The 13,942-nt window shown below is 49.4% G+C and overlaps 1 protein-coding gene across 1 annotated transcript in view; it reads left to right on the forward strand.

Annotated features, from left to right (window-relative positions):
- Window positions 1–13,942, forward strand: part of CDC42BPG (CDC42 binding protein kinase gamma) — a 119,032-nt gene that overhangs the window by 71,425 nt on the left and 33,665 nt on the right. The window contains exons 11-17 of the mRNA XM_032234334.1: window positions 5,248–5,369; window positions 8,357–8,599; window positions 9,746–9,856; window positions 10,959–11,122; window positions 11,830–11,908; window positions 12,434–12,546; window positions 12,884–12,998. Of these exons, the coding sequence (XP_032090225.1) occupies window positions 5,248–5,369; window positions 8,357–8,599; window positions 9,746–9,856; window positions 10,959–11,122; window positions 11,830–11,908; window positions 12,434–12,546; window positions 12,884–12,998 (947 nt within the window). The remainder of the gene's footprint in view (window positions 1–5,247; window positions 5,370–8,356; window positions 8,600–9,745; window positions 9,857–10,958; window positions 11,123–11,829; window positions 11,909–12,433; window positions 12,547–12,883; window positions 12,999–13,942) is intronic.

Below are 13,942 nucleotides of genomic sequence, written 5' to 3' on the forward strand. Positions count from 1 at the left end.
CTGGCTGGCCTCAGAGTGGGGAGGGAACGGAGATTTTGCAGTATCCTTCCCCTGGAGTGGGGAGAGAATGGAGATTTTGCAGTATCCTTCCCCTGGAGTGGGGAGAGAATGGAGATTTTGCAGTATCCTTCCCCTGGAGTGGGGAGGGAATGAGGATTTTGTGGTATCCTTCCCCTGGAGTGGGGAGGGAAGGGAGATTTTGCAGTATCCTTCCCCTGGAGTGGGGAGGGAAGGGAGATTTTGCAGTATCCTTCCCCTGGAGTGGGGAGAGAATGGAGATTTTGCAGTATCCTTCCCCTGGAGTGGGGAGGGAAGGGAGATTTTGTGGTATCCTTCCCCTGGAGTGGGGAGGGAAGGGAGATTTTGCAGTATCCTTCCCCTGGAGTGGGGAGGGAAGGGAGATTTTGTGGTATCCTTCCCCTGGAGTGGGGAGAGAAGGGAGATTTTGCAGTATCCTTCCCCTGGAGTGGGGAGAGAATGGAGATTTTGCAGTATCCTTCCCCTGGAGTGGGGAGAGAATGGAGATTTTGCAGTATCCTTCCCCTGGAGTGGGGAGGGAATGAGGATTTTGTGGTATCCTTCCCCTGGAGTGGGGAGGGAAGGGAGATTTTGCAGTATCCTTCCCCTGGAGTGGGGAGAGAATGGAGATTTTGCAGTATCCTTCCCCTGGAGTGGGGAGGGAAGGGAGATTTTGTGGTATCCTTCCCCTGGAGTGGGGAGGGAAGGGAGATTTTGCAGTATCCTTCCCCTGGAGTGGGGAGGGAAGGGAGATTTTGTGGTATCCTTCCCCTGGAGTGGGGAGAGAAGGGAGATTTTGCAGTATCCTTCCCCTAGGAGTGGGGAGAGAATGGAGATTTTGCAGTATCCTTCCCCTGGAGTGGGGAGAGAATGGAGATTTTGCAGTATCCTTCCCCTGGAGTGGGGAGGGAATGAGGATTTTGTGGTATCCTTCCCCTGGAGTGGGGAGGGAAGGGAGATTTTGTGGTATCCTTCCCCTGGAGTGGGGAGGGAAGGGAGATTTTGCAGTATCCTTCCCCTGGAGTGGGGAGGGAAGGGAGATTTTGTGGTATCCTTCCCCTGGAGTGGGGAGAGAAGGGAGATTTTGCAGTATCCTTCCCCTGGAGTGGGGAGAGAATGGAGATTTTGCAGTATCCTTCCCCTGGAGTGGGGAGAGAATGGAGATTTTGCAGTATCCTTCCCCTGGAGTGGGGAGGGAATGAGGATTTTGTGGTATCCTTCCCCTGGAGTGGGGAGGGAAGGGAGATTTTGTGGTATCCTTCCCCTGGAGTGGGGAGGGAAGGGAGATTTTGCAGTATCCTTCCCCTGGAGTGGGGAGGGAAGGGAGATTTTGCAGTATCCTTCCCCTGGAATGGGGAGGGAAGGGAGATTTTGTGGTATCCTTCCCCTGGAGTGGGGAGAGAATGGAGATTTTGCAGTATCCTTCCCCTGGAGTGGGGAGGGAATGAGGATTTTGTGGTATCCTTCCCCTGGAGTGGGGAGGGAAGGGAGATTTTGCAGTATCCTTCCCCTGCCATGCCCACCAAGCCACGCCCACAGAACCGGTACTAAAAAAAATTGAATTTCACCACTGAGTAAGACTATGCTCTCTGGAGTGCTGCGATCCAGAAATCCACGGGTGATCTCTTACCCTCTCCTTGCACTCATCCTGCGCAGATTCTCTGGGGAGATCTCCTTCTAAGACCTCAGCCAAGGACGCGGAGATCCGAAGTCTCCAAAACGAGGTGGCTACTTTGAAGAAACAATTGACAGGTAGTTATAAAATATTATTTTGTGAAGGGGGGGAAGCCAGCCTCTTTTTGGATCCGTCCGGAACAATGAATGGTTGTCCAGGTTCCAAGTAATAGATCCATTTGATCAATCTTACCTAAGCTGAGAATTAAAAATTAATTAAATTTAAATTTAAAGGGGTTTTGATTAAATTAGTGGTTGGATAGGAGGCCACCAAGTGATCTCAAGCTGTAGGAGAACTAAAAAAAAAATCATCCCAAAAGAAGTAACAAACCACTTGTTTATGATTGCCAAAAAAGTCACTTTGTTGTGTTTTTTTAAATAGTTTTTATTGAACATTTTAATCTTAAAAAAAACACAAAACATACATAACAATATAAAGTAATTATACAGCCTTCTGTATTGGCTTTCATATTGAGCCTTTCTAGTTCTCCATTCGGCATTGCCTTCCTATTCTTTTACTTTGTCTTATAATATAACAACAGTAGTAGTAACACTTAGAATAATATTAATTATATATATCACCATTATATTTACATTTTCTCTTTTGGCTTCTGTTTTATAGCCACTTATAAATTCTATTCCATATTTTATAGAAATCCCATTCTTCTCTTTCTTTTATTTCTATGGTCATTTGATCAATCTCTGCACATTCAAGTACTTTTCTAATTATTGTTTCGTCTGCGAGTGTATTGATTTTTTCCCAGTTTTGTGCGAAAGCCATCCTCCCTTGCAGTGAGCCTGTGTAGCATTATCTATAGAAGTTGTTTATCCATTTTTGGGTCTCATCGTCCTAATAAGAATGCTTCTGGTTTCACTTCTATTTTTCGCTCCGTAATTTCTTCCAGCCATTTCCAAATTTTGCACCAGTATTTCCTTGCGATGGGACACATCCACCACATAGGGTAGAATGTTCCAGACTTGGGGCTACATCTCCAACATTTGGGGGATAGATTTGGGTACATTTGGGCCAATCTCCCTGGGGAAATGCCATCTATAAAACATTTTATAGAGATTTTCTTTGTAAGCTGCTGCCGTCGTAAATTTATACATTTTTTTTCCCCATGAAAAAAGTCACTCCAAAAGTCAGTCTTAATATTAAGGTCACTTTAGAGAAATGTGTCAGGAATTGTGACATTTTCCTCTGCTCTCAATCTGTGTGTGAGAAACAGCTGGATATTCTCTCTCTTGTTGGGAAAACATTGGTAAAAGTACATGATGTCGATGACAGAGCCTGCCACATCACGCAAAGGGCACCATTGTATTCTTACATCAGAGGTGGGTTGCTCCCAGTTCGGCCTGGATCAGGCAAACCAGTAGAAGTGGTGGCGGGAGGCTCCGCCCCCCCAGCCGCTTCTGCGCATGCGTAGAAGCATGACGAGCCCTTGCACAACCGCACCCAAACCGGTAGTAAAAAAAATTGGCAACCCCCCCTACTGATTTATGTCATGGTGGTGTCCGATGCAAGTAGACGTTCTCCTCGACAGTTGAGCCCAAAATGTCCATTGCTAAGCAAGACAATTGTTAAGTGTTTCTCCCCCCTTTTTATGACCTTTCTGCCCACAGTTGTTAAGTGAATCACTGTGGTTATTAAGTTGGTAACGTGATTGTTAAGTTGACAGAAGGTCACAAGTGGGAACCGATCCCATGCTGCCAGGCGTCCAAATTTTGATCACGTGACCGTGGGGGTGCGGCCATGGTCGTAAGTGCCATTTTTTAAAGTGCCATCCTAACTTCAAATGGTTGCTAAGCAAATGGCTGTAAGTGGAGGATTTCCTGTACCCGGCATGCTCTGTGTAGGTTGGCCATTGAAAGGAAGATATTAAGGTTCTCTCTCTTTCTCTCTCCCCCTCTCTGCATCCTCCGCTCTCCCTCTTTATATATATGTAAATATTTCTGTCTCCCTATCTCCCTTTCTCTCTCCCCCTCTCTTCCCTCTCTCTCTCTCCCACCCTCTTTCTCCCTTTTCTCTCTCTCCATTTCTCTCCCCCTCCCCCTCCCCCTTTATCTTTCTCTCTCCTCTTTCTCCCCCTTTCTTTGTCTTCCCTCTTTCTCTCCCTCCCTCCCTTTCTCTCCCTTTCTCTCTCCCCCTCTTTCTCTCCCTTTCTCTGTCCCTTTCTCTGTCTCCCTTCCTCTTCCTCCCTCCCCCCTCTCTCTATATACACACATATATTTCTCTTTTCCTCTCTCTCTCCCTCCCTCCCTTTCTCTCTCCCGCTCCTTCTTTCTCTTTCTCCATCCGTCTCTCTGTCTCTCCCTCCTTCCCTCCTTCTCTCCCCCCTCTCTATATATACATATTTCTCTTTCCCTCTCTCTCTCCCTGCCTCTCTGTTTCTCACTCCCTTTCTCTCGCTATCCCTCCCTCCTTCTCTTTCTCCGTCCCTCTCTGTCCCTCCCCCTCCCCACTCTCTCTATATGTACATTTCTCTCTCCCTCTCTTTCCCTCTCTCCCTCCCTCTCTGTCTCTCCCTCCCTTTCTCTCTCCCTCCCTCCCATTTTCTCTCCCTTTCTCTGTCCCTCCCTCCCTCCCCCTCTCTCTATATATGTACATTTATCTCTCTCTTTCTCTCTCTCCCTCCCACTACCTCCCTCCTTTCCCCCTCTCTCCCTCCCTCTGTCTCTCCACCCTTTCTCTCCCTTTCCCCCTCCCGCTCTGTCCCTCCCTCTCCCTATCTCTATATATGTACATTTATCTCTCCCTCTCTTTCCCTCTCTCCCTACCACACTCTCCCTCCCTCTGTCTCTCCCTCCCTTTCTCTCCCTTTCCCCTCCCTCTCTGTCCCTCCCTCCCTCTCCCTATCTCTATATATGTACATTTATCTCTCCCTCTCTTTCCCTCTCTCCCTCCCACTTTCTCCCTCCTTCCACCCTCTCTCCCTCCCTCTCTGTCTCTCCCTCCCTTTCTCTCTCCCTCCTTCCCCATCTCTCCCTCCCTTTCTCTCTCCCTCCCTGTCTCTCCCTCCCTCTCTCTCTCCATCCTTCTTCCTTCCCTCCCTTTCTCTCCCTCCCTCTCTGCCTCTCCCTCCCTCTCTCTCTCCCTCCTTCCCCCTCTCTCCCCCTCTCTATCTCTCCCTCCCTTTCTCTCTCTCTCCCTTTTTCCCCCTCTCTCCCCCTTTCTGTCCCTCCCTTTCTCTCTCCCTCCCTCCCATTTTCTCTCCCTTTCTCTGTCCCTCTCTGTCCCTCCCTCCCTCCCCCTCTCTCTATATATGTACATTTCTCTCTCCCTCTCTTTCCCTCTCTCCCTTCCACTCTCTCCCTCCTATCTCCCTCTCTCCCTCCCTCTCTGTCTCCCCCTCCCTTTCTCTCTCCCTCCCTCCCATTTTCTCTCCCTTTCTCTGTCCCTCTCTGTCCCTCCCTCCCTCCCCCTCTCTCTATATATGTACATTTCTCTCTCCCTCTCTTTCCCTCTCTCCCTTCCACTCTCTCCCTCCTATCCCCCTCTCTCCCTCCCTCTCTGTCTCTCCCTCCCTTTCTCCCTCCCTCCCTCCCGCCTGGCAGAAAATCAGCTGGAGAATGACAAGATGCAGAAACAGTACCACAATCGCATCGTCCTGGGTCAGGTGAAGGCCTTGGAGGACCGTGTGACATTTCTGGAAGAGGAGAAGAAGGATGCTCTCCAGGTATACAGACCCCCCCCCCCACAAGAGGGTTTTCCCAGACTGCAGTCAAGGAAATGAAATCAGATTGATCTGATCACAAGATCTTGAGATCAAACAAATCAGGAGATTTAGCAACAAATCGAAATAATAATGCCAGAGGAGCATAAAGGGGCAAATATAGGCGAATTCAACATTTCAATTCTTCTTCCACTCAAAAACCACATTTTATCCAACTTGGCAACTTTTAGACACTGGACTTCAACATCCAGAATTCCCCAGCCAGCCCTGAAAGTTGAAGTCCAGCGTCTAAAAGTTGCCAAGTTGGGCAAAATGAGGTGCAAACTATTTGTTTCATTTACTCAAAGCACCCTAAAGAAAAATGCACGTTCTGGCAAGCAGGACTGGCCACTTGAGTTTGCTAACCAGCGCCGTGATACTGCCTAGACAGGATTTTGAAACTGACTAGATCACATTCCTGTTTCTATCCGGTTTTGAGTTTGATGGGCGACTATGCCACCCTCTCCTCCGTCCAGTAAGACAAGCGTAAAATGGAATGTCCTTTAATAACAAGACCAGACTCTCGGTGGCTGAAAGCCAAATAAACGAACAGATAAGGACCTTGGCAGCAAGTCCGACAAACCTTGGCAGCAATCCAGCCTGCCAAGTTCGTTTCTCTTTAGTCCAAGCGTTGACTTCTGCAAGAAGGGGGTGGCACAAGCAATCTCTTTTATAGCCTGGAGAGGAGCCTAATGACCATCAGCTGAGCGTAATTACCTCCTGTAATTACGTAGTTGTTCTTGACACCGAGTAGCCCTTCGAAGGTGTGCATCCCGGAACAACTCACAGGTGGTTTCTGGATCACTCTCTCTTGTCTCCTCCCCAATGATCCAAGGCTGAGGCGCCACCTGGTGGCCAACCAGTCTCTCTGTGCCCTGCTCGGAGTCGGAACCCTGTCCAGGGTCCTCCACATCCTCCAGGGCCGACTCAAATGCCCCCTCACTGTCGGAGTCTGGTGGCAGCTCCAACGGCTCCTGCAGGGCCACAACAGGCGACGTACCCAGAACTGGTGGGGTGAACCCCAATCTCTGCTTCCCCCATCCAAAGGAATCCTTTGGAGTCTGTTTTTCCTAAACTTATTTGGCCACGCAGTGTAAACACAGAGGATTGCATTCCCCAGTTTTTCGTTCTTTCAAGGAAAGGCCAGGTGTCCTGGAAGGTATTGCTTTCATTTTTATTTAGTTATTACATTAATATGCCGCCCATCCCACCGGTAAAGCAATTCTGGGCAGCTTACAAAATGGCACACAGATAAATTTAAAAACAGTTAACATTAAGAAAAATTAAAATTAAAATCATGGGAATTGGACCAGAAAAAAAATGTTAACCAATATTGCTTGCACAACAGCGGTGTTATAACACCCGCCCTTAAGGAGTTCCAAAACTGTCATACCACTGCATTCAGTACTAGTTGTAGCTTCCAAATACTCTTCAAGGGTAGCCCCATGTGGAGCGCAGTACAGTAATCCAGCTGAGAGAGAGAGAGAGAGAGATGACCAAGGAACGAGTGACCGGTGCCCATTTATTTATTTATTTGTATTAGGAAATTTATAACACTGCCTGCTCGCACATGGCGACTCAAGGCGGCTTACACAGATATGAAAACTGGGTAAAATAAATGAAATAATAATAAAATAATAAATAGTAAAATAATAAGCCCACTCCCCCCCAGCAACAACAAACGTTAATATAAAACATTTAATGAAGAGCTGTGGGGGCGCAGTGGTTAGTGCAGTACTGCAGGCTACTTCTGATTGCCAGTATTTCGGCAGTTCAAGTCCCACCAACTCAAGGTTGACTCAGCCTTCCTTCCTTCCTTCCTTCCTTCCTTCCTTCCTTCCTTCCTTCCTTCCTTCCTTCCAGCCTTCCTTCCTTCCTTCCTAAAGGTTGACTCAGCCTTCTGTCCTTCTGAGGTGGGTCAAATGAGGACCCAGATTGTTGGGGGTGAAAGGCTGACTCTGTAAACCGCTTAGAGGGGGCTGTAAATGCACTGTGAAGCAGGATATGTCCAAGTGCTATTGCCCTTCCTTCCTTCCTTCCTTCCTTCCTTCCTTCCTTCCTTCCTTCCTTCCTTCCTCCTAAAGGTTGACTCAGCCTCCTGTCCTTCTGAGGTGGGTCAAATGAGGACCCAGATTGTTGGGGGTGAAAGGCTGACTCTGTAAACCGCTTAGAGGGGGCTGTAAATGCACTGTGAAGCAGGATATGTCCAAGTGCTATTGCCCTTCCTTCCTTCCTTCCTTCCTTCCTTCCTCCTAAAGGTTGACTCAGCCTTCTGTCCTTCTGAGGTGGGTCAAATGAGGACCCAGATTTTGGGGGTGAAAGGCTGACTCTGTAAACCGCTTAGAGGGGGTTGTAAATGCACTGTGAAGCGGGATATAAGTCCAAGTGCTATTGCCCTTCCTTCCTTCCTTCCTTCCTTCCTTCCTTCCTTCCTTCCTTCACTCCCTCCCTCCCTCCCTCCTTCCTCCCTCCCTTCCTTCCTAAAGGTTGCCTCACCCCTCCATCCTTCCGAGGTGGGTCAAATGATGACCCAGATTGTTGGGGGCAAGAGGCTGACTCTGTTAACCGCTTAGAGAGGACTGCAAAACACTGTGAAGCAGTATATAAGTCTAAGTGCTTCCTTCCCTCCCTCCTTTCCTCCCTCCTTCCTCCCTCCCTCCCTCTCTCCCTCCTTTCCTAAAGGTGCAGTTTTCTATTGGTGCACAATTTGGACCCCTCATCCTGCTGCCTCTTACCCTGAGGGGCTGCAGAAGGTCGTCCGAAATCTCCGTCGGCTCCTGATGCCTATGCGTTTAAACCACTTGGCAACCCAGATGGAGCCTGCTGTGGGGCTGTCAATGCTCCATCAGTGCCTGGTTCCTGTGTGTTTTAGCACTTGGCGACCCAGATGGGACCTTCTGTGCAGCCAGGTACCTGAGTCCCGTGCTGATGGCGGCTTCTTCTCACGGTAGGGTCTGACTGAGCTGCAGGAGCAGCTACAGGCTCAGGCTTGGGAGCTGCAAGAGGAACAGGAGCGACATCAGGACACGATAGAGGAGCTGCAGAGCGCCGAGGCCAAGTGTGGGGAGCTGCAGGCCCAGTTGTTGCGACATTCGCGCCTACTGCGGGAGCGACTGGAGGAGACGGAAGCTGCTGCTCGACGGGTGGAAGGGCTACGCAAGGAGCTGGCCCGTGCTGAGAATGGACGCAAGGAGGTACTTTCTTCTCCACAAACGCATACACACACACACACACACACACACACACACACACATGCATAGCCTCCTCACTGGAGTCTTTTCCAAGAATCCAGAGCATTTGTTCTGAATGTTAAGAGCTCTGCATAGATTAACCCCCTAGACGAAGAGATGTATCTTCTGCTCTTTGGAGAAGGGATTTTCCATCCAATCAGGGAGAATTTTTGTAACTCAGGATTGAATTGTGGGGCCCTTGGTGCTCTCTGAGCTTGGCTGTTTTCTGGCCAATGTTTCATTACCCAATTAGCCGGCATCCTCATTGTTAACAGGAGTGGTATTTATTCCCTGTTTACTAAGGGTTACTAAGTTAAGAAGTGCACTGATTCACTTAACAACTGTGGTTAGTAAGGCTGTAAAGTGAGGCAAAACTCACAAGAACTATCTCGCTTAGATCAGAAATTTGGGGTTCAATTTTGGTCATAAGTTAAGGTACCTTTTCAGTGAGAAGGTAACAGCGTTCCATGTGCCCCTTGGTATAAATTCATGCCAACCACATGACCTTGGAAGTGTCTTCAGAGAACATTGGCGCAACACCACTTAGTATCAGACACAACTGGACAGGGGAAATCTTTACTGTCAGGGTTCCAAATAGCATCCAAAATTAAATCAGAGTCCAAGGCAAAGTATTGCTCAAAGTTCCAATTTATGAAGAGCCATATTGGCACATCTGGGAAAACACGAATCTGAAAGCTTCCCGGTTTTCCCTACCTAGTTGAAAGCTCAAGATCTCGCCCCCCCCCCTCACAAATCCATCCCATGGTCCAATCTTCCATTGACACGCTGGCAGTTCCACCCATCCAGTTCCGGTCAGGTGCAGAGGTGCAGATACAAAGGATGACCTTGGCTTTCCAGAAAGAATGTTGTTATGGCTACATAGCATCTAACTCCGTACAATTATCACTAGAAGATATTAAAAAGAAAAATGCAGAGTTTTATAACCTTAAGATAGGCGGACCACTCAGGGCTCAGGGCCTCACCTCAAGGAGGCATCCAGAAGCATCCCAGATTGCCTTCCGCAGCTTCTGGGCTGAGGATTAGACCAGATACTCCCCCATAAACCACCTTTCCTGCAGAACACGAGAAAAGCCTCTTCTCTTCCCGCAGCTGGAGCACCGGATCGAAAACCTGGTGGGCGAGGTGACCAAGCAGCGAAAGGGACGGGAGAGAGCGGAGCAGCAAATGCGGAAGTTGAAAGAAGAGGTGGAGGAGCTGCGGGTAGGGCTGTGCACACGACCGGAGGAACCTTAATGCAGTGGTGAAATGTAAAAATGTTTTACCACCGGTTCTCTGGGGGTGGCTTGGTGGTGTCATGTGACTGGGTGGGTGTGGCCAAACTTTGTCTAATTCTTAAAACATTTTTTACTATCTATTCGCCCGAACCGGTAGTAAAAAATGCTTTAAGAAGTGGGAAAAAAGGTTCAGTGGTGCCATGCGATTGTGGGAACCTTCCCCCCCCGACACACACACACTTTTTAAAGCATTTTTTAAACTACCGTTTCAGGCAAATGAGCAGTAAAAAAAAATCTTTAAAGGGGGGGGAGTTTCCCACGATCGGGCAACTCACAGCTGATTGTCATGGAACCTTTTTTCCCCCACTTTTACAATATTTTTTTTCTTGCTAGTTCAGGCAAATGGGCAGGGGGAAAAATGCTTTCAAAAAGTGGGGAAAAAAGCTTACGACGATCGCATGGCTCACAGCTCATCCCTACCGCTTCGCGTGAACTGGTGCTAACTGGTGGCATTCCACCAGAGGTGGGTTCCTACCAGTTCGCACCTATTCGGTAGAACCGGTTCGTCAAATCTACCGAACCAGTTAGAAGAGGTCCCACCAGTGGACCCGGAAAGCAGGCCACACCTACAGAAGAGGTTCCAGAAATTTTTGAAACCTACCACTGACACACACACACACACTCACACAGAGAGAGAAAGAGAAAGAAAGGAAGAAAGAAATAAAAAAGAAAAAAGGAAATAAAAAGTGAGAGAGAAATGAAAGAAAAAAAGGAAAAAGGGACAGAGAGACAAAAGGAAGGAGAGAGAGAGAGAGAGAGAGAGAGAGAGAGAGAGAGAGAGAACACATGGCTGGCAAGCCACTCCCATCAGGTCACATGGCCGGCAAGCCACTCCCATAAAGGAGGCCACACCCACAGAGTAGGTTCGAAAAAATTTTGAAACCCACCACTGCATTCCACCTCGCCTTAGTCCTAATGGTGGCATTAGCCTGTCAATCCTGAAGCTGACCTGACCGTAGCTGGGGGGTAGGGAGGGGGGCCACCCTGGCATAGCCGCTGTGCCGCATTGACTCGGGGCGCTCTTGCAGGCAAAACCAAGCACGGCCCTCTTCAAGCGGTCCAGCTCCAGGAGACGCCCGGAGCCGTGCGGGGCGTGGAAGGAGGAGCTGCAAGCTAAGGAACGGCAGGTTGAGGCTCTGACCAAGGAGGTGGCCCAGCTGCAGGAGCAGCTGGAGAAAGCCAGGAGGCAGCGGTGAGCGGCGGAACGTGATTCTATGTGAGGTTGGCAAGAGAAGGGAGGAGGCGTTCCGGGGCCACTGATCACCATTGGCAGCTGGCTTTCAATAAGCAGAGTGTCAGGTTTCCAAAAGATGCCCTAATTGATTCATGAGCCTCGAGCCAAATTTCAAAAGAAAACCAGTCATTTATTAGAAGCACCATTTCGGCAATACCCCATTGCAGTCAGATCTAAGCCTCATTTGAATTATGACTGAACTTTGCCCCGGTTTCTCCCCTCGCCTCAGTCTGTGTCATAAATCACATTCTCCAACGAGGTGCATGCCTCACAAGCCTGCTGTAATAATCTGAGATCCGACTGAGAGCTGAAAGTATGCGTGGAATGCGCTCCCTCCCCACACACACTTTCCTCACCGTGTCAACTTTATGAGTTGACACAAAGTCAAAGGGGGAAGCAGGATTCACTTAACGGCCATGTGCTTCTCTCGACAACTGTGAAATTGGGTGTGGTCATGTGATGACTCGCTTAATGACCCAATTGTTTAGAGATGGAAGTTGTGATCACCGTTGCCAGGGGGTCTCCAACCTTGGCAACTTTAAGACTTGTGGACTTCAACTCCGTTAAAGTTGCCAAAGTTCGAGGCCTTGGAGATCCCACCCGTTGCGGTTGTAAGTTGAGGGCTATTTGTATGATGAATGGGGGGTGATTTTTTTTCTTCCCAGGTGTGAAAATGTGGAGCCAAACAGAGGAGGCCAAGCAGCCACGAGCAACAGCTGCAGCCCGTGGCCTCCCAGTGACCAGGTAGATGTGCATCGAATTCTGGGGAATTTTATGGTTTCCCAAATTGCCTCTTCCTTCCCCTCCCCCACCCTCCCTCCCTTTTTCTCCAGGAGCATAAAATGGGGTGCTTTGCTCCACAACAACCCTGCGAGGAAGGTTGGGTTGAGAAAGTCCGGTGCATTAGCCCAGGGGACAGCAAACTGCAGCTCTGGAGCCGCATGTGGCTCTTTCATCCCTCTGCTGCGGCTCCCTGCCGCCAGTCGGCTCCACAATCGATAGAGCTTTCGGTTAGGACAGGTAGAGGAAAAAGGATGCCGTGCTAGGACACTCTATGGTTGGAATGGAAGGGGACTTCCGGTCGTCTCCAGAATTGAACGGGAGGTTCCAGTTAGGACCTTTGCGGCTCTTTTGAGTGTTTAAGGTTGCTGACTCTTGCATTAGCTGAGCTGTTGTGATTCAGCGGGACTCGAACTCTTGCTGTAGCCCCTTTCCCCCACTGTACCCCCAATGGCTCTTTTAAAGGCTGCAATCTGCTTCTTGCAACAGGTGGATTCTCGGGGCAACGACGGCTTGCACCCCGGACCAGGGAGCTGCACCTCCGAATCCCACAAAGCCACCTTCGCCAACTGGGAGATTCAGATCGCCGACATTTTGAAGTGGTGAGGGAATCCCCTCCAGAGTTTGCACTGGCAAGGTTGCCTCTGAGGATGCGCGGAGTGTCTTTTCTTCTCTCTTAAAGGAGCCCAGCATCTAGGGCAGCCTTCCCCCCCACACACACAAAAAAACCTGGCGCCCTCCTGATAGGTTGGGACCAAGCCCCTCCCCCTTGAATCTCATCCAGTGGAATTCTGGGATTGGTAGTTCAGAGCAAGATGCAAGGGGGGGGATTATAATTTTAGTTAGAATTTATGGAAATTAATTGAAGTTAGTCCTCGACTTATGACTAGAATTGAGACCGAACTTTTGTCTCTCTCCCCCCTCCCCCCCCCTATACAGGGTGAGCGATGAGAAGGAGTCCAGGGGGTACCTGCAGGCCATGGCGACTCGCATGATGGACGAGATGGAGGCCCTGAAGCAGGCAGGGGCGCAGAGTCCGGGCCCCAAGACTCCGGTAAGAGGGCCCTGGGGAGGGAGGAGTCACTTGATGGGGGGCGGGGCATGAGGAATGGTGGGAGGAGAAACAAATCAGGGACCTTTGAGGCTGGCTCCCTTTCTTCTTTCCCTCCTTCCTTCCACTCTTTTTCCTTCCTTTTTTTCCTTGCTTTCTTTTCTTCCTTCTTTCATTCCTCCCTCTCCTTCCTTCTTTCTTTTCTCCTTTCCTCGCTCCCTTTTTCTTCTCCCTCCCTCCTCCCTTTTCTTTCCTTCTTTCCTTTCTTTCCTCCCTCCCTTTTTCTTCCTTCCTCCCTCTTCATTTCATTCCCTTCCCTCCCTCATTAATTCCTCTAATCTTTCCTTTTTTCCTTTCCTCCCTCCCTCCATCTCTTCTTCCTTCTGTTAAATATTCATGAGTTAAACATTCCATATTCATTACCTTCAAGCCAGCAACAGCCTCTTGCGTCCTCATTGGCTGAGACGCAGCAGAGGCTGTTGCCGGCCAGAGTTACTTGCTGATTGGCCGAGGCTCTGACGTCAGCGGTTGCTGCCCAGTCCTCGGCCACTGATTGGTTCTCCCAGTTATATAAATACCTTGGCGCGCGGTTCCCCTTTTCGAATCGCTGTCACCTTCTTTTGTTGTTAATAAAGTAGTTCTTGTTCGGACCTCTGGCTACCGCGTCCTCCTTCCTCCAGAATACAAAACTGGCGACGAGGATGGGATTCGCGATTCCCGCGTAGCCTAAGGAAAAGTGAGAAAGAAGATTCAGCTAGCTGCCCCGCCGCGTTCCGCGCCGGCAACGAACGCTGACCGACAGAAGAGAATTTTTTTTCTCTCTCTCTCTCTCTTCTTCTTCATTCCGCGACGTTCTTCCGCATCTAAGTCACCATGACTTCTGCCTTGCCTCCGTTTGCTCCCTACGGCTCGGGGGGAGAATCCTGGGAAGGATTCATGGAACGCTT

This window comes from Thamnophis elegans, chromosome 17 (assembly GCF_009769535.1).
Source record: "Thamnophis elegans isolate rThaEle1 chromosome 17, rThaEle1.pri, whole genome shotgun sequence".
NCBI lineage: Eukaryota > Metazoa > Chordata > Lepidosauria > Squamata > Colubridae > Thamnophis > Thamnophis elegans.